A 24,981-nucleotide genomic window follows, 5' to 3' on the forward strand; every position below is an offset into this window, starting at 1 on the left:
AATTGCTGAATTCCTATCATCTTGTTTTTTTGAAATTCTGTATCATTTCTAATGTTTTTTTATTATCAAAAAAGTTTTACTATCTTTCAGAACAAGGTTTACATAAATATGAGCTAAAATGTTACTTTCTCTTTTTAATGTACTGTGTACTGGATTATTTTTTAATTTTCCTCTCAATACAAGTAGGTGATTTAATCAGTGTTATAACTGTTAACTAGCAAAAAATAACGGTACTTCTAGTTTATCTTAGTTCATGGAAAAAAAAGTTTTGTGATATCTGTTTGTTTCTTCTGTGTAAAACTCTTGTTGGCCTATGTCTTCTATTGTAATTACTCTGAAGAGAATGGTACACAGTGTATTAACTTTTGTTACTCCCATTATTTTGTTATAAAATTGTTTTTTTTTTTAAATAAAAAAACAATTGTCAGGGTTTGGTTGACATAGAAATTCCAGTACTCTAACCCCTTTGAAGAAATATGGAACATGTTCTTTCTGTAATTTGGGTCTTTAGCAGTGGTTCACAGTAAAAGGGTTTCATCTATCAGTCAGTTATGGAAAATCACGTTAGTATGTACTGTTGGGGACCCTGCAGTGAGTCCCCAGTGTCCTGCAGAGTGTTACAGCACAGTACAGAAAGAAAGCAGGAGACAACATGGCGATGCAATGGGGGACTGGGATGACCAATCGTTCATGGGGAGCAAAAGTGCAGGAGGCAGCCAGAGCCTTGGTATTTACTGATTACATCTGTGTCAAGGACAATAGGTGAAGGTAGTAAGTGTTTCAGGGAACAGTAATGGCGATTATGGTGGGCTAGTGAGAAGAACAAAGCATTTTTGCAAGGATGAGACAAGGGGCAGTAGGGAGACTGTAGTTTCCTGGGGAAAGTATTTACTGTTGCTACTGTGTTGCTTTAAAGATCCTTATTGCCCTTATCAGGTCTTATCTTACCCTATGATTGCCTTAGGGCTTCAGCCGTGACCCAAAGAAAGCAGGGAGTTTCCTTGGTCCACTCTAGCTCAAAGGACAGGACAAAGATGGCCCCAGACATCCCCTAGACTTAGTTTATTATCGGTGAGCCCCAGCAGTGATCTACTTAAAAGCATAGCAGATTTACGTTATGCTGTTATATTCTGACTAACAATAAGATAGTCACTTGAACCTAACATGCAGATACAATTTGCCTTTAATCCCTCAATAATAAACAGCATTTTATGCATTTCTTATGATCAGTTATCCCAATTTGAAACAGTCCTAAGCAACTTTCCTCCTGTTATTGGTAGGTAAGTTTAGGAGCATCTATATAGTGTAGTTAAAGGATTATAAACTAGGACAACTCATCTGTAACATCAACAAAGTAGTGGAGAAGTATAAGATATGTGGAAGTGGATAAAAACTTGCTGTGCTTTCAAGGCATTTTTATTGTAAACAGATATGTAGAAAACATTTTTAAGCAGAGTTTTGCAGGCTTGTGAAACCAGAGAAAAACAATAACCACATTTAATCCCATTCACATAACTCTGAGCCGTTTATCTATTTCATGTGATAATAAAAATGTATTTGATCATGAGGGTAAATACATGGCATCCAGTTTTACAAGCTTCCTTTTAATAAGACTTAGTCCGTGCTTCACCTTTTTTATTTTCACTTGAAATTCACTCCAAAATTTTGGAAACTCCATGCAGTGATCAGCATGCAGGTTATTAGACAAATGGATTTCAAAGAACCAGGAACAAAAATGGAAAGTTTTACGTTAAAGGTTACCTTGTATGTTATTATAAGTAACCTTATATGCATGGAATATGTGGCTGTTTGAACGTTGGTTTTTTGTCCTTATCTTACTCAGTATAAAAATGATTTTTCAGTAAAATCAAACAGAATTTTGGGGGAAAATAGGTAAAAAATACATGCTAAAGAACAACAGAACTTTCCATACTTGCCAAAAATTTTATGTGTTACACTTATTAATGTTGCAAAAAAAATATATGCAATTAGGGTAATTATATTATAAATATTTATCTTCAAACAGTTTGAAGAGTGGAAATTCAACCTCTCTGGAGTAGGACTATTTCCCCAGCCTATGGACACAGTAGAATTGACCACATGCATGGGTCTGCAGTCATCCATCATTATACCTTTCAAAAATCCCACCAAGGAAGATGTTTCTATCAACATCATTCTAACAAGTACGTCGCTTCTCTCACATTTTTAATGTTATTTTGTGGATAGTTATCAAACTTATCTTGAAACAGAATGAAAACATAGTTTTATAAAAGAGAAAAATGCAGAGGGACAGATAAAATATCTTCATTTTGGTGGAGAATGGATCAAAATTAGATATTTATGTCCTGAATTAATCTCTTCCAGTTTTACCTGTAAACCCAAGTTCTGTATAAAAGTTAGTCAATCTGTAAGATTCTTATGATTGTATTAAATATACCAGTGCTTAGCCTTCAAAAGTTTATAGAAATTTTAGTGTTATAGGTTTTTTTTCTTGCTCTTTTCTCTTTTTTTTTTGGTACCAGGAATCAAACTCAGGACCTTGTGCTTACCAGGCAGGCACTGTGCCATTGAGCTATATCCCCAGCCCTTCCTCTTTTCTTAGTAAACATATTGGGATTAGATTTTGGTTACCACCAACCCTGTCCCTTTTTAATGTTATATTCAAGATTCACGCTTTTAAATTAAAGTGTGTGGAGTATTTAATCACTTCATATTTGGTACCTAAATACTGTAAACCCAAAATAAAAATGAATTAATAATAAGTTTTTGGTAGTATATTTTAAGTATATATTAGATATTACCAATTTGGCTTTTCAACTATGATTATTACTACTAAAATCACTAACAGTGTCATTATTTGGTTAAAAAAAAAAAATATATATATATATATAGTGACCAAATTACTCTCCAGAATGGTTATACCATTGCAATATATATTGACTGTATTATAAATATTATCTGCTGGGCTGGGGATTTAGCTCAGCGGCAAAGCACCTGCCTGCCAAGTGCAAGGTCGTGAGTTCGGTTCCCGGTACCGGAGAAAAACCAAAAAAAAAAAAAATATATTATCTGCTGAATCTTATAAATCCAGGGTAGTAGCATTCTCCTTAATCTCCATCAATGTGAGTGGGAAAAATTATACCTTATTATCATTGCAAATTTATTATTTTTTACTTAATGTTGTTACTGCATATGATTAACTTGCTGGAACCTTGATCTTTCCTGATCATCTCATTATACTCCTGGCCTGGAATAATTTTTAAAATTAAAAAAGCAACCTCCTATCATTTAAAATTTCTTTAACAATATAAGAAGAAGTATGCGGTATTTTGTAAAAGCTGGCTTTAAGATCAAGGAGATCAGCAGTTTAACACAGAAATTTAAGCATATGTATTAGCAGAAGAAAGAAGCCAAAATTGAGCAGCAGTTAAAAGTATAAAGGAGATAAAGTTTCACTGCTGAGCTTTGGCTCTGGGGACACTGGAATCAAAGCCAAAGTAAAAGGAATAACCATGAATAGGAGAAATATTTCTTTCTTTGACCGGGTACCATCCTGGCTTTGCCTGCAGTAAGATATGAGAAATGCAAATATAGATATATTGGTACGCAATACAGGATCTTCAGAGTTATGAGCAACCAGGTTGACATTTTCATTTGCTGAAGAAAGGATATACAGTAAGCAATTTGAAGAGTGGTGCAGTGATTTGGAATAACTGCTAGAGGGAAAAGATGATGCTGGTAAAATTCAAACATAAAATGTACTCCTTGGGGCTGGGATTGGACAGTACATTCAGATAAACACCAAAAATGTGTTTGTATCACTTCTAAGGCTCAGAATTCCGATATAGGAAAATAGAAGGCAGATTAATAATAAAAGTTATGAAATAGTTTGTGGGTTCTTACGTCTCTAAAAATCTGCCTAAAATTCCTACAACTATGTAACAAAAATGTATGGTAATCTTAACAAAACGTTGATCAGTCTCACAATTCAGACTGGAGTCTTTTAAAGCAACTTGTTTTCTCTTGAAACTCTATCAGTTTGTCTCTATCCTTCCTTCAACTTGAAGAGATGGGTGTGAAGAAAAACAGTGACTTCTGATAGTTTAGCTATCTTTCTCTGTCTTCTATTCCTGTGAAAAGGATTCACTTTCTTTTTTCGTGGCCATGATGTCTCCTGCTCTGTCATGTTACCTTCCTTCTCCCTGCTGTGGATGCTTTTTTTTTTTCTAGGTATTGTCTACATATCTTCCTGTGTTCATATTTCTTAAAAATTAAACCTCAAACAATATGGTCTGAAATGAGGAACTTCTACAGGGAAACAGGCCTGATGAGAAGGATAAAAAGATAAAATTTTTAGTGTAAATTAAAATATACTCATTATAACAGGTACTAAGCTGATCATTTCATTTAAATATTTGTAAATGCCTTAAAGTAATTTCATGATAGGATTATGTAATCTCTATATATTTCAAAAGGTGCTGTAAATATTCCTGGGTACTTTACAGAATTCATAGAATTTCCTTAGGAAAGTTGATAGCAAGATTCCTAACACCCCACCAAGGGGTTAGTTACTGATATGAGGCATCTCACAACATTGCAGATATTTCTTACTTCAAACTCTCCTCTCTCTGTCTCTTTCTGTTTCTCCTTGTCTCTCTGTCTCTGTCTGTCTCTCTGTCTGTCTTTCTCAGTCTCCCTCCCTGTCCCAGTCCCTGTCCCTGTCCCTGTCCCCCTCCTCCTCCCCGTCCCTTCCTCTCCCTCTCCCCCTCTCACGTCCTTGTACCTGATCCCTTTTTTTAAGTACTGGACATTGAACTAAGGGCCTCACATAAGCTAGGCAAGCACTCTACCATGGAGCTACATCTCTAGGTATTTTATTTTAAAAATTTTATTTTGAGACAGAGTCTAGCTGTATTGCCTGGGCCAGCCTTAAACTTCCAGTCATCCTGGCTCTGTCTGCAGAGTGGCTGGGATTACAAGTGTGTTCCACAACCCCTGGCTATTTGTCAATTTATTATAATTGAAATTGTAGGCTCTTTATAGGCAGACTCTGTGAATTAGTCACTTATAAAGCAAATAGGACAGAGTAGAGTACAAATAAAATATGAAAATTCCTGCAGCCAAAGAGGACATGCAGTAGAAATAAATTGTCCAAGATCCTTAAACTGGGAAAGGGCATTATTTCTGGAAGTAATAAAAATGGAAATAGCCAAGATACCAGTGGGATATAAAAGATGGTGGAGAATTTGGCAATCCAGAAGTTTGATAATGAGTTGAAATTCCAAGCAATCTACTTTCTCAGAAGAATAGTGAATTTGCAAGGATACTCCTATTTGTCTGAGAGGGAGAAAGACAGAGGGTCGAGGGGAGGGGGGGGAGAGATAGGTCAGGGTATTGAGACACGTAAGTACATACATTATGAGGAATCCCGGTTTTGTCATGCAGGTAGTGAGAGTTTCAGAACTCACCTTGTGACTTACACACTTATAAAGTATATTTTATAGCATTTAAAATATAACACTGCAGGGGCTGGGGATTTAGCTCAGCGGCAAAAGCGCCTGCCTGGCACGCACAAGGTCGGGAGTTCGGTTCCCGGTACCGGAGAAAAACCGAAAAAAAAAATAATAAATAAAATAAAATATAACAATGCAAATATTTATGGTCAGGGGCTGTGGATTTGGAGAGTAGAATGGAGCTGAGAAGCTAAGCACAGAAGTTTTAAGCCACCAGCAGTGGAAAAGCCTAGGAGCACAGGCAACAAGCGCACAGGGTTTTCCCGTAATTTTCCTAGAAGCCTCTGAGAATATATTTAAGAAATATATTTAACAATTCATGTGCACTTGCTGTCTCCCCCCAAGTAATTATATTGCACTGTCTAAAGAAGTGTTTTTAAAGACTTATCTAGATTCCTGATACCTTTAGTGTCCTAGGTGATCATTTCGATATATGTGCTTTATAAACATGTCCATGCTAAAAATAATTGTTCTAGTTCAAGGAGACATTGAAGATCTTGGTCACACACTTTTCTGTGTCTTACAATAAACTCATAATTATTTCCAAAGGGAATCTTTGGTCCCATTCCCAAGGAGTTACTGGGTGTGTGCATTTCCTTGCATTCATGTGTAAAACCTTGTTATTTTCTGTAATTCCACGAGGTTGTAAGCCTGACTTTAACTCTTTTGGGTAAGATGTAATTGAATGACTGATACGCAGCTGTGATTGAAACAGGTGACCCACAAACGTTACCAAGGATGAGACAATTTTTGGCAGATATTGCACTCAGTACTTCATTTGGACTCTCTTTAAATTATCTCAGGACTACAAATATTTAACTGATCTTTATGTGGGTCATCTTTTCACTAACAACGGATCCCAGGTATTTCTTCTGGCTGTAAGAACCTGTTCTTTCCACCTGGACCAGACTGGAGATGCTAGGGACTTCATTTTCCTTCCTCCTGTGGACAGCAGGGGATGGTGGTTAAGTGTCACAGTTCCTGTACCCCTGAACATTATACTCCAAAGATGTATGTTCTTAAGGTTTTCAGAGTTCTGCAGCACTGCTTAGTCTCATTTGCCCGTAGTAGTAATTGGATTCATAATATGCCACTCATTGGAGTCCTTTCATAGTTTTTGCTTCACTTCTGCGCTCCTCAATGGTATTCCCTGAAGCGGTTTCCCAAATAAAGTCTTCTGAAGAAGCTCCAAATGGGAGGAGGATTCTCTTTAATAGACATTACCTCCATTTTTAAAGATGTGAAGATTGACAAACAGAAAGGTTTGGCAATTTGGTCATGATTATGAAGCTGTAGGGAACTGCTTCTCAGTGAAGCAGCTGAGATAAAACATATCTGCAAAGCCAAATCTTTGGTTACCATCTCTGGATATCTCTATGCACACAGTGTCTCAGTTTGTAGAAAGAGGAAATTCTAGCTGTTCACTTATGTGTAAACAGAATAAAAAATGCAACTGAAGAAATATTTGTAAAGAATAATCGAAAAGATTTGCAATCTATTTCTTTAAGGACTCTAAAATCTACTCATAGGTTAAATTGAAGGGACCAGAATCCTTATACCTGAAATCTGCTGCATTTTCCCCAACCACAATAAGAAATCCATTCAGTTCCGGTTCTTTGTGTTGTGATGTCATGTAGTCACATCAAATGACACTGAAATATTCTAACATTCTAATATTTCTAATATTCTAGTAAATAAGTTATGATGTATTGGTAGGAATATTACCAAAGACTTTGTTGCTATATTGCCAAGTGTTTTTTCTAAAATAATTGGGAGACATTTTAATTATTACAGGAATATCTATTGGCCTTATAAACCATTAGTCAGTTTTTATAATGTAGGTCCTGAGTTTTTCACTTTTTTTTTCCTCTGCCCCTGGACTTCTAGAAAAACATTTTAATTTATTCAGAGTTTGTTACATATCCTTGCTATAACTCATCCCTGATTGTGGATTGTGTCCTTAATCTCATTTTATTTTTTAACACTTGCCTCCTATTCATCTTTTCTTGTATCTTAAAATTTTGTGCTACCTTTATACAGTTTTTTCAATGGAAGAAGGTATAAATAAACCTATGTGCCCTAAAAGACAGTTTGCAGAAGTTGGTTTCCTTCCTTCCTTCCTTCCTTCCTTCCTTCCTTCCTTCCTTCCTTCTTTCCCTTTTTAATTTTGAGACAGTGTCTTGCTAAGTCACTAAGTTTCCCAGGCTGTGTTTCAAGTTATGATCCCCTGGCCTCAGGCTCCAAAAGTATTGGCTTATTTTAAAACTTTGATGGCTGCAGAAATATCCTTCCCATGACACAATAAACTCATATGCTTAGACTGTAGCTCTTAACATAACCAATTTGGGGACATATATCTTTGCAAGAAGGTATATGAACAGTAACAACAGGAAAAGGCCTGCCTTTTAATGTTCAGTTGAGCATTATTTAAGACACCATATACAGAACACCACATCCCAGGGATCCATTCATTGCATATCTTAATCAATGCTAACTTGGAAAGGTAAATGAGATAGGGTGGCTAGATAAGAAATGGCCTAAACACCCTGAAAATGGTAAAAATCTCTTTAAGTATAAGACCATTAATGAGTATCACATGAAGCAGCATATTACAGAAAATCTTCTAAATAGCGTGGGAAACTAGAATTCGTCATGAACTCAGTATGTATATGACTAGTGCCCTTTAAACATGACTGTACCCAATCTTCAAAACATCTTTTAGATATCAGTATTCCTGCTTTTCATGTGTGGTGCCTAAGGGTTAGAAGTCCTCCAAAGCCATAAAATGAAAAATGGAGCAGAGTCTGGAATTGATAGTGTCTGGCTGTCTTCTTCAGGACCACCTGTCATTCTAAGTTATCTGCTCCCAGGTGGTACTTTTTTGGGACAGGGGGTACTGGGGATTGAACTGAGGACATTTATGCTGAGCTATATCCTCAGCCATCTTTGTAAACACCTTTTTTGAGATTGGATACAGGGTCTTTCTAAGAGGCTAAGTTGCCCATGTTGTACTCAAACTTGAATCCTCCTGCCTCAGCCTCCCAGAGTTCCAGAGATTACAAGAATGAGCCACCATGCCCAGATACAGATGGTACTTTTAAAGCTCAGTGGTATGGCTTTAAAGAATGGCACTTTCTAAACTCTGTTTCCTCTCCTTGTATAGCAGAAGGGGTTTTCCTCTATCTTTTTAAAGGTCCTTAGGAAATGCCCCTTGCAGCCACTGCTTTGTCATTTTCTTACCTCTTGTGATCTCTCCTTTCTTCTTCACTCTGCCGCTAGAACCTGGCTCTGCCTGATGCACACGTACTTCGGTGTCCTGTCTTGGCCTTGTTTGGCTGGGATATGTGCCCTGCTCAGTGACTGGTGTCCATGGATTTAATTCTCATTATAGTTTCTCCTCGGTAATTATGTCCCCATCCTGAAACCACTGCTCTTAATCCCACCTTGCTCCACTGGGAATAAAGGTGGAGGAATGGAGGGAAGCCATGAATGGGATGCAAGGATCTGAGATGAACGATTAGGATCCAGGCTTCATGTATACCTATTACAAATTTAAGGACATATATGCATTAGATGTTGGTCTTGTTGTTCATGTAACTGTATTCCAAAGGTGTTCATTTGTGACCCTGTTAATGACAGTTATTTTAATTCATAGCTTTATTCTTTACTAAATGAGTATTTCCATTTTAACATACGTGCTTCTAAACTAGGCATTAAATACTTAGTCACTACTGAGCACCTATTTTGAACTAAAAACTATTGCATGTACTTTTCAAAACTATATCACATTTGGACAATACATGAACAAATTCATTGATTTTCATTTTTATGGTATTCTATATATGATATTGCGTATATACCTGAATTGTTGCTGAAAGGACCGAAGCAGTGATTAATGCATCAGATTAGCTCTTAGTTATTTTTCCATTGGCGTGGCTATAGTTTGGAGATTAATTACTCTTCCTATTAAGCTAAATTTAAATGCAATGTTAGTGATTTAACTGACACATTTCAATAGCAGTTCATTCTGTTTCAGATATGAGTAGTTTATTGAAGAGCAAAACAAAATAATACTAGAGAGTAAGATATGCATATTAATTAAGATACTACATTAGTTTTACAAGTATCAACTTCCAGTTTTATTACTGATCAATCTAAACAAACTACTAAGACGAGTTGTTATTGACTTAGGACTAATTATGACCGTGATGTTGACCAGAAGTCGGGTAATAAAGCACACAATATTACATAGTTATGATAAGTTAATCACACTTTTGGGACATGGAGAGGAAAGATTCAGTGCATTTCATTTCACTCTGTTGAATTAGTGTGTGAAAATGTGGTACCTAGAGACCCTCTGAATCTTATTTGAAGCATATTCAGAGTTGAATAAATATTTATGTTAAATATGGAGTAATCACTATGAACTGCCAATCAGGGCGAGCATGACTTTATACAGGTATGACAGATATATAGGTGTAAAAAAAAAATCCCACACACTCAAAATCTCTCCCAAATTCAGATGTGCAAGCTTTTATGTACTCTATTTAATATGGTATTGATAGATTTGAGATGTATGAACAAAGCAGTTTTGATAGCAAATATCTTAACAGCTTTAGTTTATTTGTATTATTTGTCCTAGTTCGCTTATAAATTTTCTGTATAAAGGAAAAATAGATGTAAAATAATTATTATAGACAATTTTCTGATGAATAATCTTAGAATTTACTTGCCTACAATTACTTTATTCTTAGTGCACTTACCCAATGATTAAGTAATAGCTCTCAAAATTCAGTAAGCCATAATCGGTACTTTATCAAAATTCAGGTAATCATGTCCCCAGTCATTTATTCTGATTTCTTAGGTCTGAAGTAAAGCCCTAATATCAAAAGCTATTCCAGTACAAGTTTTCAGAAAACTATGCTGCTCAAAACACTGATCTTTACAAAATGACCTCAAAATATAATTTTAAATCACATGCTTCTGTTAGTGAATACTTTTCAGCACTCCTTTCAACATAAACACACACACACACTTTTGAAATATATAAATGTACCATGATCAACATATATATTTAATGTCAACAGAGCTTATCTAATTCTCATAGAATATTAATATGTTTACATTTATATGTATTAGTTTAAACTTTTCACTACTGTGGCATAGCTCTTGTATAGCTGTATCTATGTATATATTGAACTTTGCAAATCCAGTTTCAGTGTCAGAGCTCAGACATGCATTTTTATTTTATTTTTTTTTGTTAGTATATGCTTCCAGTGTATCATGTTCATATTCCTCGTGTGGAGTTCATACATGTTCATAACGCATCTTAATATGTCTGTCTTCCTTGTCTCTGACCTTCCCTGCTCCTTCCCTCCAGGAAACAGATTTTTCATAATAGATTTTATTTGAGCAATTAAAATTTCAAAATCTTATGCATCCATTTTAGTCTTTCAATGTGATAGAAAACCTTTTATTTTTACTTATTTATTTATTTTCCAGAGAATAAAAAATAACAAAATAGCAACAACATAGACAAAAACAAAACAAAGCCAAAATAGTAAAACTGGCACAGTGTTTCAAAACAGAATGACAGGAATTAACAGTGGTTGTTATGTTACATATTGAGCAACTTCACTGAAGAAAATCTTTTATACTGTATATGTTCTTCAAAATTTTATTTAAATTTCTTGCCAAAATGTACTTTGAAAAATATTAATCTAAGAAATTTCTCATTAGAGAATAATTTTACTCTATTTCCATCTCCACTGTTGTTTTCTTTCTGAATGTGACTTTGAACTACAATATCTCTTTATTTCTTAATTAGATGAAAAACAGCCGAGACACCTTGTCATTGACTGTTGCTGGCATAGCTTCCTGAATGAGGATTCTGCTTTCCAACTCTGTTCTCTGCGTCATACAGAAGGTACAGAATTTCTAGCTCATCTTCTCTCATTCTATGTGTTGCTGCGTTTGAGAGGTGATATACATATATATATATATATATTTTCTTAATACATATTTAATATTCATTAAAATTTGAAATGTTTTGGTAAGTTAGGAAATCATGGTTAGATGGTTAGTATAACCCTTATGTACATTTATTACATTTACATTATTTTTAATCTGTTAATACACAAGTGATATTTGCCAAAAAGTTATATATGTATATTTTTTAGCTAGACTAGGTTGCAGTGTGCTGCCCAGTTTGGTTCCACACTCCTAGTTTGAAATGATCCTCTTGACTCAGCCTCCTGTTTTTAAAATTTTGAATGTCTGAATATCATATCACTTAACACATGGGTATATGCATCAAAGAAAATTTTGAGAAAACTGTGACTAACTATTGTGATGAGACTACATACATTCATGAAGAGTAATTGCATTTTGCTTAAGCTAAAGATTCTTTGCAATTTTAAGGAGATATACATATATTTTTTCTGTATATTTATTCCAACAACATATTAATGAATGGAAAACACATAAAAATAATGAGTTTACTTAGCAGTCTAAAGTTTAAAATTATGAGTTGGTTTAAAATGGTGTTTTTAAATTACAGAAGCAATTTCATGATAAGGGGGTGATTAAATATGAATTACCTTAACATTGTTAATATAAAACTTTAGTTGAAATCAATTACTACTGACATACCCCTAACATAGGTTAATGCCTTTCTTCTATTTATTGTAATTTATTTCAGTATCTTTAAGCTCATCTAATTTGATGCAATTCCATAGAGTAGGTGTTATTTTACTCAATGAATTGAGAAAATTTCAATTCAGAAAAATTAAATTAACCAGAATTCAAACAGTTGCTTAATGGCAGAACTGACCCTTCTGTTTCTCACTTCAAAGTGTTTCTTTTTATTTCTTTGCAACATATTAAAAGGCATATGAAAAATAGTTCATTAAAGAAGGAATATAGATTCTGTCCAAAAAATGTGAAAATAAGTTCAGTCTCAGTAATATCCTAGTAGATGTTGATTTAAACAACAGTCACCAAAACTGCCATTCTTCTTTTGTTGTTGTTGGTTTTTGTATATCCGTGACACTACCAGTGCTTAGGCTGGGGATGTAGCTCAGCGGCACATTGCCTGCCTGGCAAGCCCAAGGTCCTGAGTTTGATTTCCAGTTCCAAAAAGAAACTATCAGTGTTAGTGTTTGGCAAAAGTGGAGCAAATGAGCAGCTCTTATGGGACTATAAGTGATAGAATCTGGAAAGCACTTTGTCTTATGTATATAAATAAACTTTGAAATTATCATCTTTTGGCCCAATAATCCCAATTCTGGTTAAATATTTTTTTAAAAATTCAAAATACATTTGATACATGCAAAAGATATTTACTATTGTATAATTTATAATAGCAAAAATGAAAAAAGCCTTAATGCTGAATAATAACTTATATTTATAGCAACTTTTTATATATTTGTGTATTTTTAATTTTACTTATTAAATATATAAACCATTTTCTTTTTTCAAAAGGAGTCAGTTGACTTTGCACAATGACTTTTCACAATGTGCAATCGTCTGACAATTTGTATACATTATATTCTCTCTATTTAATAGGTAAATATTATACGGAGGTAGGTGTTTTTTTTATATTAGTCCTTTATTTCACCTAACTTTTGCTTTTTAGCTATGTAATGACAACATAATTCTGATTCCTCCTTCATGTAATTAGACCATTTCTGCTTTTTTAAAATAACAAACATTTTGTAGCTATTAATACTTGCAGTGTGACTTATCCTACACAAGTCACACTAGCACCCTCTAATTTGCTATATGATGTGATGTTACATTCCAGTTAATTCAGTTACGTGTGAGGTGTTAAAAGAAGGATATACATTTTGTCCCGTGGATTTGTATTTCAGGTCTAAGGCCACAGCCACATAGTTCAAACCATTCCGTTTTGTTTTCTTTTTGACATTGTTCTTTCAGTGTCTTTTAAATATTTTATTTCCTTTTATAATTTATTTATCCTTATAGTAGAATATTGGAATTCTTTGTCATTGAACTCTAAAAATGCCAATAATATTTGAATTGCAACTACGTTATAACTGTTGACAAATTTGGGTGTGATTGCGTCTGTATGATAGTTAATCTTCTTTTTTAGGGCCATTTATTCTCTTAGTATTTCATAGTACAGAATTTATAAATGTCGGTAAAATCCAGCCCATGTTTGCATGACAAAAATAAAGGTTTCAGTAGTAGCGCTTTATTTTAAGTAATGCCGTTAGTAATTATATATATAATACAACTTCTGTACAAAATGAAGAACAAAATTTTGTGTCTCAGTTTTAAAATTTTTAATTCAAAAAAGATTAAATAGTCTTTCTTAATTAAATTTACATTGTGCTTATCTTCAAGTATGTTTCAAATTTAATGCAGTTTTCTACTGGATTCTTTATTGATTTTTCTAGGATTTTGCTGTGACTTGATTTTTGAGATAAAAAATAAATACCTTGCCTGTGCAGCAGACCTGACACTTCAAGATGTGTTCCTTACTGCCCCACATAATAAAATATCCAAATGAGTTTATTTTCTAAAACTCTTTGGTTTGCTATTCTATTTCTGTATGCTATAATATTGGTTTTAATGTTTTTGATGATTTGCAGAATATAAACATTAAGATTACCAAAAAAAATGAGACCTCAGCCTTTTATATTGCTGTTGGCATTCTTGGAGACATTGGGATAACTGTTTGCCGTATTGCACAAAGTTTCCTCTAGAAATGCTACCATATGCCAGTAGAAGCATTTGTGCCCCTAAAGTTAAGTCTTCTTGCATCAATATGAAATATTTCCTTGATGAATATTTGACAACTGAAGTTTATCTTATTTTTACCACTTTTACCAAAGTATATTATTGAAAAGCAAAGATAAAAAACCCCAACTAACCAACATGCTTAAAACATTTGGCAAAATACTGGGCTAAAAAATGTATCTTTATGATAGGATTTCCTAAGGTGTTTTTTTTTTTTTTTTGCCCTGTAATAATGTATGGATTTGCACATAGAGGAAATGTTGTATCACAAACTTCTATCTGATCAAAAAATCGATCTTTGTGAATGTTACTCTCAGATGAACTGATTGAGCAGGGATCTTCTAAACTAGCACCCTCTAATTTACTATATGATGTGACATTACATTCCATTTAATTCAATAAAATGTGTGAAAAGGTATAGTGACATCTGGTAAGATTAGTTGATGAATGGCACTGCTTAATTTCATGGTAACAATTATATTCATCATTACAATCTAAACCTGACTTTACCAAAAGTTTGGTTTATATCTAACTAAAGAATTGTGATAAAAATAATTTTTCTAACCATTCTTCATATTAACTACTTTCAGAAATTTTCAGTTCTTTTGTGCACACACAGTTATTTATTTAAATTGAATCTCTAGATAGCTAGATACTGATTTGCCTAGAGCTCTAGCCATTGACACTGTCTTTTTTTTAATTTCCAATTTTAAAAACCACTGATATCCCTTTAATTCTCTAAGAAAGTATATTTCTGTAGAAACTTTTTCTTACAATCTATAGGTATCTAAGCACTTAATTTTACTTTTAGTAAGTGAGCTCTTTCTTTTGTTATCTTTCAAAAGATGACAAGGCTAGACAGGAGATAAAGGAGGGCAGGGTGTTCCTGCCCTTGAGGAAACTTAGCTTGCCAGCCCTTCACTTTGGAACTTAATCTGATCTGCAGATTTAACTAGGTCAAGTAGCCAGGACTAGGAGAATAATGTAGGTAAATTGTAATTTTAGATGACATCTTCCTCCATAAAGAATCTTTTACTAGAAAGGATTCTAACATCATTGAAGCAAAATCCAGATTAACGCATCGGAAAACAACTTAACTATAACATCTTCTTGGGTCCTCTGATTGGAATATTTAACACTTGAGAATTGTGTCCTACACTACAAGTATATACAATATATGTAATTAGCATCAAACTTTAGGAAGGTAGCCAGGGTACAATACTGAGAATTAGACTTATAATTAGTTCTTAGTCTGTGCTGTGGTTTTGAGTATAATGGGGATAAGCTTGTGCATTAACTTGTGCTAGTTTTGTTAATATATTCATACATGTAATTCATGATCTGTTTGTGATCTTTCTACATATTGTTTCATTAACCATATATAAATATGTATTTTATTCTTTAAATTCTTAATTTTTTATTTCAAAGAGAGAACAACAGAAACAATAACAAATACAAAGACAAAACACAACACACACAAAAACTATAGAAACAATAAAACAAGATGATGGGAAATTAACAACGGTTATTATATTGCATATTGTTATCTTCAAAGTAGTTGCACACATTACCAGATATAGGCATGCAAGATTGATCAAACAATTAAATGTTAGTTGTTCCTTTCAATAAACAAATAAAAATAAATAGTACAATTATCTGAGCTATCTTATGTGTGTGTATATATATATATATTTCCCAGTGACAAAATACTGTATCTCAAAGCATTTTGTACATGTATATAAATATACAGATCTGGTTTTGTGCTCAGGGAGATTGCAATGTGTGCTCTACCACTGAGCTGTACCCTCAGTCTTGAGTATATAGATTTATAGGGTGCTTTTATTTCTATTGTCAGGCTGCTACTTTCATTATTAATCTTGATGTTATTCTAATTTTATGATGACTGGTGGTATCAATATAATCTACTCAATATTTACTTTACAATTCAATAACTTTAAAGGCAACAGTCATGTTTTCTCAGTTATTACCCTCTTGGTATGTAACAATGTGTATAATACTAGCAATTTAAAAGAATACACCAGTAGTTCTTGCCAGTGAAAATCAAGTTCATCCTGAAATAAAAGCTAGTATATTTATAAAGGATCAGTTTTAATACAGCTTCATAAAATGAAGTAAATGTATCTCTAGAACAAAAGACTAAAATATATTGAAAATTAAGTACCACTATATAAACAAAATACAATAATCATAGTCACCCTTTATAAGAAATGCGTTTCAGAGTAAGTTTCTTTGTAAGTAACTAGTTCAGAGAAGCAAGTTTTGCTGACAAGTTTATAGGAGGCTATACCTTGCCACCAGTTAATAGATCTGCAGGCAAGAAACATACCTTTTAACTCTTTTTTTTCATTTTAAAAATGTCACTTGTCACTTCCAGCTTCCACTTGTCAATGTTTAAACGTTTAGCAATGTAAAAGGCATGAAACTTCTAGAGAGCTATGATTTAAAAGAAAAATCACAGAGTTGAAGTCACAGGAAATCAACTGGACCAAAATCTAAAGCAAGACTAGTGCCTCCAGAGAGATACTAGATGTAAGTTTTATCTGTACATTATATGAGCTAGAGATCCTGGAGAATTGGGACACCATGTGCAGTGGTGAAAGTAGAATGTCCCTATAGAATAAGAATACAGAGAGAGTGTAGCACTTTCTTAGACCTCCCCCAACCAGTCCCATTTCGAGAAAAATCTTAGAAGGACCCTTGAAAAATTGTCACTTATGGAACAGATATGGAGGGGTGGTCTGCAGCTTTTCTGGGAAAATTATAAGAATCATTTTTTTCTATGTTTTCTATAAAACTTAACCTATGGAGATAACAGCAAAAGTTTTAACCTTTAGGCATTGGTAAAAACTCACTTCATCTGGAGGAATGACAGAGGAATAGAACCTGTGTTCCTGTGGGAAGGCAGAAACACATGAATGATTCAGAATTATGGCAGGAAAGACACATCCTACATAAGAATGAGGCTTAATAAAAATACGAAAAAGCACTGTCCTCACCAATCCCACTGCCTGGTTAACAAGCATTAATTGCTCAGTTGAAAAATCGAGGACTTATATGAGGTACAATGTCATGGGAAAATTTAAAGGGGAGGATTGAGTTCGAATTGAGAAAAATTGTATGGCAGGCTAGCGCACACAGTTAAAAGTTGTATCACTCTCAGCCAAAGAATACAAGACATCAAAAAGGAAAAGATAAAACAGTACTTTCCCAAGAGTAAAAGCAAGTATTGGAACCAAACTGCAACACAACACACGTTAGAGCTGTGTGGCCGCACATTGGTGATAACTATGACTAATACAGTTAAGCAATATACATGACTGGAATAGATGGATATAGTGAGAGATTAGATGAGTAATGTAGAAATGAAGAGAAAATTCCTTTAGAAACCAAAATGAAAATACTAGAAATGAAAATAGGAACAACTAATTCTTCCAATGAATGCAACAGTAGATTTGGCACAGCCAAGGAGTGAATGATCTTCAAAATTTGTTGATAGAAAGTATAATAATTTATAGGTAAAGAGAGAGTAACACAAAAAATAGAGCATTGAAGAATACTGAGAAAATATTAGTCTAATTATAGATGAGTTATAATTACAGTTCTGAAAGGCAGAGATAGTGGGAATGATGCAGATGAAAAGAAATATTTGAAAAAACAATAGATAAATATTAAAAATTGAGGGAAATCATATGTATTGTTTTTGGGGTTTTTTTTTTGTTTTTTTTCTGGTACTGGGAATTGAACTCATGACCTTGAGCTTGCCAGGCAGGCACTGTGCCACTGAGCTAAATCCCCAGCCCCAATCATATTGAAATTAGTAAAAAGAAACAAAATCTTGAAGATGGACAGATTTTTAAAATAGTTATGATATAGACAAAATTAAAGACTACAAATATAAAAACTAGGTGATAATGTAATGACATCTACAGCAATTAAAGAAAAATACTATCAATCTAGAACTCTAGGTTCAGCAAAAGTATCTTTCAAAATAGATAATTAAAAGTTTCAGATAAATACAAAAGCCCCATTACATTTCTGTCTATTAATAATAGACCATTGGAATTTGACACTAATATGTCATTTGCAGTAACAACAAAGAGCCCTGCAATCCTTGTATTATAATGTAATAAAATATATGCAATATTGGTATAATTATAACTATAAAATAATAATGAAGAAAATCTAATGTCTCAATGCATACAAGTGTTATGTTAATTGATTTGAGCATTCAATACTATTTAAAATATTCTCCAATTTGACATGTAGATCAAATGCATTTCTAATCCATTTCATATTAGATTTTTTTATGGATATTGACAAGTTGATTCTAAAATGTATGCTAAAACAGAAAATAACTAAATATTAAAATAAAAATTTTTGACAGGAAATAGTACAATTAAAGTAATCACAATAATAGAGTTCATGTTAACCTACACTAGTCCGAACTGGCTCAACATTGCCAGAAAAATTACACTGAATAAAGAGGTCAAAAGGACCCAAGAGAATTGCCAGGTTTAAATACACAAAATACAGTTAATGAAAGGTTTTGAGTTTTAAAGCAATACTAAATGTATAATTGAGACAAGCAAGATCCTCTGATGATCAAATTAGCTTGTGATGGTTCAAAGACAAAGAGAGTATTTGCACCACCTCAGACTATCTCTATATAATAGTTACTAAATGCAAAAAGAGAATATTAAATTTACATGGCAGAACCACATTAACCTTGCAGATGTCACCTTTAACCATGAGATGAAATTTAACTTTGCCAGTAATAAACTATATCAACAGAAACAAAAATAATTTTTCTAGTATTATTCCCCCAAATCTATCATTCTTAATCTTATGAAAAGTACATCAAATAAATTTGTATTGAGGGACACTCTATAAATCAACTGATCCATACTGTTCATAAGAGTGAAAGCCATGAAAGACAAGGACATTCTGTGGAACTATCACAGAGAAGACCTATGGGAGAAAAACATCTAAATAGAGTGTTGAATTTTGGATTGGGTCTTGTAATATGAATTAATTGGTTAGTGGATAAGCAGTGGTATGTGAATAAATTATATAGTTCAGTCATACTGTACCAATGTTACTTTTTTATTTCTGATAATTATATACTCCAAATAATGAGTTCTAATGAATGTCAATTGACAATATAATCCCTGAATTATTCTAAATATGATTTTTAACTTTTAATTATTACAAATCTACACCTATCACTTTTAACTTCTGTTCAGCCGTGTTAGTAATTTTTATCGTAAGTAAATTTAAAAGGTTAATGTGATAATACACTGAGCCTTTTTGTTGGTAGCGGACAAAAGATAGAAGAAGGAGGATATCAAGACTGGACAGTTAGTTTATTGTAATTCCTAGATAAATACTTGATATATCATTGAAATCACGTAGAATTGCTACTATTTGAGTAGTAGCAATAACATACAGATACTGGGAGCAGTCTCTTATGTATTAATTTTCATTTGTTACATTCTCAGATCTTTGAAATCCTGTAATTACTATGTACTTCATTTTCCACGAGGCATTAGACAAATGCCTTTATCTATTCCTATGTTGTAAGTATATGAATTTTTAGTATATTGAATACTTACAGCCTATAATTCTGATAGTCATTACAATTTATATATCAATAAAGTAATTTCCTTTCTTATACTTCAATCAATTTATCCATCTTTATGCTCCTATTCACTGAGCAAAACCATAACCATGGTGCAGTAGTCAGTGATTGGTCCATTAATATTTTATATCAACACCACATTATCTCAGTATATTAGAACCGGAAACACTTATGTTTCTGGCTCATGGATCTTCTGATTGACTGGGTAACTCTTCTTTAGACTTTGCATCCCACCTGCGCTTTGCGCAGTACAGACTCACTCTGGCACATACCTAGAGCATGCTCTTCCTGTGTCAGGAAGAAGCACAAGGGAGCCAGTGGAAATGAAATACACTTTGAAAGTTTTCAACTCAGTATTATCCCCTAAAGTCACATTTCACTGGATAAATTGAGCATTACATGGACAAATTGAGCATTACATGGTCATGCTTAGGGTAAATGGAGATGGGAAAAATACTCTGCCTAATTCAACCTGTGACACAACAAAGTCAGATAAAATTCAAAGGAAATTTTGATTATAACAGAAATGAGTCAAATATCAGGAACAGTGATCCAGTCTACTACATCTGGCACAAACCAACTTTCTGCATATGTGCCACTTGCTTTCAAATTGATGAACATGGCTGGATAACAAAGAATAACAACAACAAAAAAAAAAAAATAGCAGAAGAAGAAAGTTTTGACTTTTTTTTTCTCTTACCAGGGCCAAAGTATGCTCCCTTTGAGACCCAGATCCTACTTCTACTTTTTCAGTAAACTTAATTTCACAGTTATCTCTCATCTAAACTATGTCTACAGTGTTTCACTGATCTGGATGATTGCCACAGTATATACACGCATCTTGTAATATCGGGATTCCATGAGCCCTACAGTCACTTCGTTGTATTTTAAGCAAAATTTCTGGAAACATTTCTCTGTATTCAGTGTCTCTACTTTTTTACCACCAGTTGTCTAACTTGAAACAAGTGTAGCTGACTCTGACAAGAAGACTAAAATAACTTTTGTTATAAAAATCATAGGTTCCATATTGCAAATTCCAAGGCTGATACTATGTCTTCGTCTTACTTTATCTCTCAAGAGCAATTGACATATTTGACTTTTCTTTACTTCTTAAAATGTTATATTCATCTGGCTTTTGATTTTCTTTCTTCTCATTGTTCAGTCTTTCTAGGTCTTTCGATCTCCTATTATAATTGTGTCCATATTATTTGACTAGTCATCTATGTGAGGCATGTGGATACTATGTATATACCATGACCTCCTAATTTTTATCTCCAATTTTAATTCTCTACTGAGAACTGCGTAGTTTCTTTTTTGCATGAATATTTCCTGGATTTCTCAAATTAATTATCACTTTTATAGGGACTTTCTGTGTTGCTCAGGCTGATTTCAAATTTCTGGATTCAAATGATCATCTTGCCTCAACCTTCAAAGAAGTTGTGCCATCATGCCCAGCTGTAATTATTATGTTTTATATACTTGTCCACATCATCCTCAAGCTAATATATTCCACAGAAATTGCTCCATGTCAGTTAAAGACACCATTGTACATCAAGTTATGTTTTGCTGAAAACCAAGAAATCACATTTGATTTCTTTTTCCTAAGTGCAAAGCATCCAGCACATCAATAAGGACTGATAGTAAAGCCACCGAGATGTATCCCATTTCAGAACCCTTCTTTCCACTGTGACCATTTCACTCTGGGCTATGTCACCAGAGCTACTGTAGTAGCTTTCATTTTTCAGTTTTATTGCCTGTAATATAAGCTTTACATGAACCCAAAGTAGTATTTTATAAAAATAAAAAAGAAAGAAATTTAGTTCTATCACCATGCTGTTGAAAATCTTGTGTTTTTTAGGTCAACTAGGAGATGCAGTCAGAATACCCCATATGATCTGATTTATGCTTAGTTTTCTGGCCACACCTTCTCCAGTTGCCTTCCTGCTTCACTGGCTGCTGCATAAACATTCTGAGCTAATTCTTATTTAAGCTTGGAAACTGCTCGTCTTTCTCTTGGAACACTTTTACATCAACTTCATGGTTTCCGTGAAGTGTCATCTCTTTAGATAAATCATTCTTAGACTAAATATATAATCTTCTCTACAATAGTATCCATTACTCATCTCTCCCTCAATGGTTAACTTAAACATATTAGCTGGTTTTCCATTTATTTGTTCCTTTACCTTTTCTTCTCCACTAGAAGTTAACATCAGTGAGATAAGGATACTTTTTGATCATTTCCTAAAGTATCCCAAGCAACCAGAACAGTTTATTGTTAATTTTACATTAATGTTTATTGAAAACTATTTTATGCTAAAGACCCTGTTCTAAGTTCTCGGATACATCAGGGAGCCAAATATACAAAAATCTCTGCTTTTCTGAAGTCTGGTTGCTAATTGGAAGAGTTAAGTAAGAATCAAGTAAGATGGGGAGAAAAGGTAGCTATGGAAAGAGGATAGGGAATGTCATATTGGTGGTGGTGCAGCTTTGGATAGGGAGCTAGAGAAACCCTTACTAAAGGAGTATTATAAGTGAATGAGTGAGCCTGTAGACAAGGCTATAATCAATTTCTGAGCTACTCTTAGTCTGTGGCAGTTGCATGTTGTTGTGACACCATAGATTACTTAGCCAATTTACACATCTCCAAAACCCAGGCAAAACAAAGCCGCTGTTCATCAGAGTGGATGGATAGTGCCAGTGTCCTGTAATGTGTGATTGAAGCCTTTATGACAAAATGTTAAGAAATAATAAGATCCCGGCATGTGCCTTTGAAGCTTCAGTGAAATAAGTTTAATATGACTGTGGGTGGTTCAGTGTTTTAGTTTTCTTAACTTCATTTATAACTTTATAATAGTCATCTAAAATGTAAATTTGAGCCATAATAGTAAAATTATTATTCTTGAATTCAAGAATATAAGTAATTGCTACAAACTGCTTTGGACTCATTTGATGATTACTGGATAATTCGGGTCAGTTAAACATGCTATATATTAAAATATTTACACATTTAAAAATTGTACTAGAATATGTTTTCAATACAACAAATGTGTTCATTGTGGAGAATTGGCATGGACATACATCACATTTTTATCCTTTCAAGTGCCCTTTGCCCTGCCCCCATATCTCACCCTCATTGCCAGATTCTCTTCTTAGTTTCACAGAGCCTATCTTCTTCTTTCTTACCTTTTGTTTTGCTGTTTAGTTATTTAGCCTTTGGGTTTCTTATATAAGAGACACCACTTCACATGGGTTGTAAATGATGACAGGTCTCTCATCGTATTGTCCTATATCAAGAAATTATTAGTAAAGACTTAAGTAAGTAGACAAATCTATGTTGAACTAAAAATTGCATCTGGACCTATGGATTGGTTTTCCTCTGATACTGTAGAAACTAGACTTAGAGTTGTTAGGAAAGGTTAAAATTAGAAACTAAGGCATAGTTCACATGCTAAATCAAGATATGACAGTTGATGTTGCAACGGTCATAGAGTTCATGGACATAGGCATTCAAGGAAAATATTTGGAAGTCCAAATAGTTACACATCATAGGTGAAATATTACACATAGCTGACTACTATTTGGGGTTAACTAATGAAAGAAATAACACAGAAACTGGCTGGGGGGTCTTAAATGCTTTGAGGTCCATATAATTACCTCCACAGGTGAAAATATGCCACTAGGTTTGGAGCTTTTGAACCTAGAAAATGGCTTCTTTGGGATGGAATTTAATTATCTGGGTTGATTCTTAGGGAAGAATTTCAACTAGAGACTGGTCTGTTGAGGCAATAAAACTAGGGACTAAAATAAGGAAGATCTTTCTAATTTTGCTTTATGAAGGCACTAAATGCCTTAGAAGGTAGGGAGTCACAAACAGATGATGAGTCCTGATAGTTGCTCGGAGGCTGTCTGCCAGAGACTCTTAGAACATGTTTCTCCATACACTAGGTGTTTAAACAGGAGATTCTGTAGCTTAGAAGTCCAAATTCTGTCACTACTTGATTTGATTAATGACATTAATAATAGCAGTACTTATCATTTGCATGCCTTTTGGAATAGTTTTTTCTAACTTGACACTATGATTAGAGTATGTTTCCTTTCTTTAAAAATGTTTTTGCCAGGCATGGTGGAACACATCTATAATCCTGGTACCCTACGAGGCTGAGGCAGAAGGTCAAAATATTTGAACCTAGCCTGCGCAATTTAGCAAGACTCTGTCTCTGAACGAATGAATTTGTAAATAAATGAATAAATGAATGAATGAATAAATAAATAAATAGGCTAGTGATGTACCTCAGTGCAAAGACCAGGTGTTCCATCCCAGTGCCACAACAAAAGAAACAAAATCAAGGGTTTCATTTTTAAGTGCTGTCAATGACATAAGTAAATTATAGAATAAAAGTACTCAGAATAAAATGCAAATGATATAATTTTGCACTAACATTTTAACCAAACAAGAGGCTAGAAAGTCCACTTTGCAAAGTCTCATTCTTATTTCTTTGACCTAATGACTTTGATGTATTAGGAGCAAATAGTAAATGCTTATTTTGCGAGAACCAGTAAAACATGCTTAAATGGAGCAGTTATCCACACTAATAAATAGAAATTGGGGTGAAAACACTGAAGATCACTGGAATAGAATCCACTACTTTCCAGGCAAGGATCTCAGGAGATGCAAATTTTTTTTTTAAAGTTTATACACATAGTAAAGCTCTGAGTGACAACATTAACCACATTTGTGTTATTTTTGAGAACTTTAAAGTGATTTTTTAGACTTAACATTTTCATTTTAATTCCTAGTGTCTGATAAGCAGAAATGTGTTCTAAGCCATGTGTTATGCCCTGCCTGATACTTACCAAAAATAAAACTCTAGTTTTATGGTATACAAATACTAAGTTTCTTGTGTTTGCTTTTGGTTTAAAAAACTGTAATCTCAAGCTCCAGTTACAGGGTTGAAATTATATGAGATTAAGTAAATTATTCTATCACATAAAATTTTTATTCAGTTTAAGGTATGATGCTCCAGAACACACAAGAGGACTTTTAAA

At 33.7% G+C, this 24,981-nt stretch overlaps 1 protein-coding gene across 1 annotated transcript in view; it reads left to right on the forward strand.

Moving 5' to 3' along the window:
* Positions 1–24,981, forward strand: part of LOC102019004 — a gene marked incomplete in the record, with an annotated part of 405,168 nt that overhangs the window by 303,716 nt on the left and 76,471 nt on the right. The window contains 2 exon segments of the mRNA XM_005414632.2: positions 2,027–2,183; positions 11,341–11,439. Coding sequence (XP_005414689.2) covers positions 2,027–2,183; positions 11,341–11,439 — 256 coding nt within the window.

The sequence above is a fragment of the Chinchilla lanigera genome, unplaced genomic scaffold (assembly GCF_000276665.1).
Source record: "Chinchilla lanigera isolate Chin_1 unplaced genomic scaffold, ChiLan1.0 scaffold00192, whole genome shotgun sequence".
Taxonomy (NCBI): domain Eukaryota; kingdom Metazoa; phylum Chordata; class Mammalia; order Rodentia; family Chinchillidae; genus Chinchilla; species Chinchilla lanigera.